At 51.7% G+C, this 4,025-nt stretch overlaps 1 protein-coding gene across 1 annotated transcript; it reads left to right on the top strand.

The window, feature by feature from the left end:
- The first annotated feature begins 429 nt into the window (after window positions 1-429).
- Window positions 430-2,695, top strand: MFAP4 (microfibrillar-associated protein 4). The gene is made up of 6 exons (XM_006901209.1): window positions 430-435; window positions 697-775; window positions 1,075-1,229; window positions 1,728-1,824; window positions 1,906-2,088; window positions 2,448-2,695. The coding sequence occupies exons 1-6, from the start codon at window positions 430-432 to the stop codon at window positions 2,693-2,695; spliced, it is 768 nt and encodes a 255-aa protein (XP_006901271.1).
- Window positions 2,696-4,025: the final 1,330 nt, after the last annotated feature.

The raw sequence follows: 4,025 nt of genomic DNA, 5'->3' as shown, positions 1-4,025 counted from the left end.
CAATCTCTCCCTAGAGTGGCCTCCCCTCCTAGAACTGAAGTGTACCCCCCTCACTATTACCAGACTTCCCTGCACCAAATGGCTAATGACTTACAGGAGGAGAAGAAACAAGCAGGGGCCTGGCTGGGATCAACTCAAGGGCCCACATGCAGAGATTGAGGGTGGGGGGTGAGAAAGAATCCAGGGCACTGTCTGGGCAGCAGGAAGTCAATGTCTGCTGAGCTCTGCCCCTGAAGAGCCTAACAAGATACAGGTGGTCATCTGGCCCTGGCTCCACTCTGGAGTGTAAACTAATGCCAGTGTCAGGGAGGGGGAAGGGGGCTCCGCAGACACAAGGCGGGGCTGAGGAGGCTGGCCTGGGCCCAGCACATAACTTCAGGCAGCAGCAGTCTGGGCCACAGACACCCAGCAGCCCTGCAGGGAACCGACATGGCGGTAAGGGCTCAGGGTGGGGGTTTCTATGATACCACAGCAGGCCCCACTCAAGAGAAAGCATGCCATTACTTAGAGGGAACTATGAGTGGAATGGGGATTCTTTGTTCCAGGAGACACTTGATTTATGAGTTCAAGAGTGGGGTTACTTGGAAGATAAAAGACAGCCAGATTAGGAATGGGGTTCCAGCAGGATGGGCGATGTGATGGCATAAACAGGTCTTGGGCCTGAGGCAGCAGTTACCCTGACCTCTCTACTTACAGGCGCGCCTGGTCCTTCCGGTGCTGGTGCTCCTCTCCACTACTCACTGTGCCCCTCAAGCCTCCGGGATCCGCGGAGATGGTAAGCACCTTCATACTCGCAATGGTAGCAAAAAGGCTGGGCAAGGAGGAGCTGTTTCATGTCACCATTCTTAGAGGACAGGCTATAAAGTTTTGCCCCAGCTCTCTAAGTCTGGTCCTTCCTCTTTAAACTAGGGAAGGTGGATAAAAGGATTTCTGGTGGCCCCTCACTTCTTGTGATTTGTGACAAAGTACTTCACCCCAGGAGACTGAGGTCGATTATAAAGTGCTAAACTGCCTATATGCCCTATACTCTCCCTCACTGTACCACTGAATGCCCCTCCCTTTCACCCTGACCAGCTTTAGAGAAGTCCTGCCTGCAGCAGCCCCTGGACTGTGATGACATTTACGCCCAGGGCTATCAGGCAGATGGTGTATACCTCATCTATCCCTCCGGTCCCAGTGTACCTGTGCCTGTCTTCTGTGACATGACCACTGAGGGCGGAAAGTGGACAGTAAGTGGGGGAAGGAGTACTAGAGCCGCACGGATGTTCAAACTAACCTGTTAGCCCAAGTTGTGTGACCCTGTACTTTCCCTTTGAATCTCCATCTCTGTATCTGTAAAATGAGAAGTTTCTGAGCAATCAACAAATACTGAACGCTGAAAATGGGTCAATCCTTAGAATAACCTTGGGAAGGTGGCCTAAGATGTGCAGTAACTTGCCTAAGGTCACCCAGCCCCTACCAAGGCTCACACCCAGGTATCTGAACTCTAGATCACACTTTCTAAACCCCCTCCCTTCCTGCCTCTCAGGAAAACATCTGTCAAGAGCACAACTGGATGTTTGGCACTCAGCAGCTGCTTCACAACAGTCTGAAGTTCTAAGGCCCTGGCTCCATGCTTTAAACTTACCTCTGCATAACAGGCTCCATCCAAGTCAAGGGTCAAGGGTGGGTTAGGCTCATGCCTACTGTACCCACCACCAGTCCAATCCTGTCCTTTATGCTCTTAGGTTTTCCAGAAAAGATTCAATGGTTCAGTTAGTTTCTTCCGGGGCTGGAATGACTACAAGCTGGGCTTTGGCCGTGCAGATGGAGAGTACTGGTTAGGTAAGCCAGGAACAGCTCTCTGGAGAGGAGGGTGGGCCCATAACCAGGTCCTGCTGGCCAACTGTCACCTTTACTCCTCAGGGCTGCAGAACCTCCACCTTCTGACACTGAAGCAGAAGTACGAGTTACGTGTGGATTTAGAGGACTTTGAGAATAACACTGCTTTTGCTAAGTATATTGACTTCTCCATCTCACCCAATGCAGTCAGTGCTGAGGAAGATGGCTACACTCTCTATGTGGCAGGCTTTGAGGATGGTGGAGCAGGTATGCCCTCAGCCTAAAGAGGAATTTGGGGGGGGGGGAGTGTCTGTCATTACCCAGTGTACCTGAGACTCCTTTCAAGACAATCCTCTGTCCCTTGCAATCTTGGTAGGGTCACAGCTGGCTCCCAGTGAGCCCTGGGGAGAAGTGCATGTGGCTTTGCGCTAGGTGGAGGAACAGCTGTTTCTCTTAATTACAGAAACATATCTACCCAACATCTGGCTTTGGGAGGTGGCCCCACCCTTCCAGGTTGTCATGGTGACATCTTTAGCAGTGTCACACGTTATTGCTGTCACCCTTCTTCTTGCCAGTTCAGGGCTCAGTTCCCCACCTCAGAAGTCGTTCCCTCCTCCCTCTTGCAGGCGACTCCCTATCCTACCACAGTGGCCAGAAATTCTCCACCTTCGACAGGGACCAGGACCTCTTTGTGCAGAACTGTGCAGCCCTCTCCTCAGGGGCTTTCTGGTTCCGTAGCTGCCACTTTGCCAACCTCAATGGCTTCTACCTGGGGGGCTCACACCTCTCCTATGCCAATGGTATTAATTGGGCCCAGTGGAAAGGCTTCTACTACTCCCTCAAGCGCACGGAGATGAAAATCCGCCGAGCTTGAGGACAGGGCTCCAACAAACCACATCCCTGTCTCTTCCACTTTGAGCCTCGTGTCTCCTCATTCTACTCTTGTCCCAAAGCCCCTCCTCAAGTTTATTATTCTGCTCCTAACACTAGCTTCTCTCGGAGCCTTGTGGCCTGTGCAGCTAGCAGCTTCCCAAGCTTTATCTAAGGCCCAGTCATTCCAGCCTAGACCTGGCCAGGCTTCATCTAACTCACAGATGCCACCACCCTGTCTCAATAGCTAAAAGCCGGAAGTTACTCTCCAGGCTGTAGGTACTGTTCACCCTCAGCCAGCTTCCTTATTTCAGGCCACTATAGGGGTCAGACCAAACCAGTACAGCCATACCAACATCCATGATGGGTGATAGGCTACCAGCACATGGCTGCCAAGGCCATCCTCAATTCCCTCTGGCTGGTCTAAGCTGATCTCCTGCTTCTAGCCTCCCTACCACAACTTAGCGCCCTGGAAAAGCACCATGGATACTAACCCCATCTTTCTATGATGTTCTGTTTCCTGTATCTGCTTGCCCAGCCCCTAAATCTCAACAATAACCCTATTATTTTGGTATGTTGTTGCTAGGTGCCACCAAGTTGACTACAACTCACAGGAACTACATGAACAGCATATCTGACCCTTGCCCTCCCCTGCACCATCCTTACGATCTCCTGTCACCACATATTACGCACAACAGATGCCCTAAACACTACCCTCAAACAGCCACCAGATAGATAAGCCTAGACAGAGGTGGCCCACCCCAGCCTAGGCCAGGCCAAGAAGTGGAGAAGTAAGGGAGCAGAGACAATCTCTGTGGGGATGGGAGACGGGAGAATAATGATTCAATAAATCTGAATGAACTGCTATTGGCTATCCCTCTCTCAAATGCATGCATTTTTATGGAATGAGTTACTCCTGGCTCCCCAGCGGATCGCAACCTAACCCCAACTCCAAAAATGACAACCACAATCAGATGTTAATGAGATCCTTGCATTTCACAGGCCTTGTTTTGATGGCAAAATAATCAAGTTTTTAAAAAAATACAATACTGAAAGAACAGCACGGGGCAATAGGAACCTCCAAGATTCTGCCATGGCTGGGTGTGGCTCAGTGGCTTCTTAAGGCTGTAGTCAGAGTCTGAGATGAACCTGCAGAATCAAGGCTGAGCCTCACCTGCTGGCTCTGGGCTCTGGCCCTCAAGGTGATCCTGGCGGGGGGAGGTGGGGGGAGGGCTGGATCCAGCCCTGATGGCAAGGCCCAGGATGGGGGCTTTAGGGCTCCTGGAGGTCAGGCAGGTCAGCCAGCAGCATCGGAGAGTCCAGCTGGATTTCTC

Source organism: Elephantulus edwardii, unplaced genomic scaffold, assembly GCF_000299155.1.
Source record: "Elephantulus edwardii isolate Elephantulus edwardi_28Jun2011 unplaced genomic scaffold, EleEdw1.0 scaffold00314, whole genome shotgun sequence".
In the NCBI taxonomy this organism is placed as follows: Eukaryota; Metazoa; Chordata; class Mammalia; order Macroscelidea; family Macroscelididae; genus Elephantulus; species Elephantulus edwardii.
This window is presented reverse-complemented; position numbering and strand designations above follow the sequence as displayed.

Coding starts and splice junctions, on each gene's coding strand:
- MFAP4 (XM_006901209.1), top strand. Junction 776..1,074: donor CTCCGGGATCCGCGGAGATG/GTAAGCACCTTC, acceptor CACCCTGACCAG/CTTTAGAGAAGTCCTGCCTG. Junction 2,089..2,447: donor CTTTGAGGATGGTGGAGCAG/GTATGCCCTCAG, acceptor TCCCTCTTGCAG/GCGACTCCCTATCCTACCAC.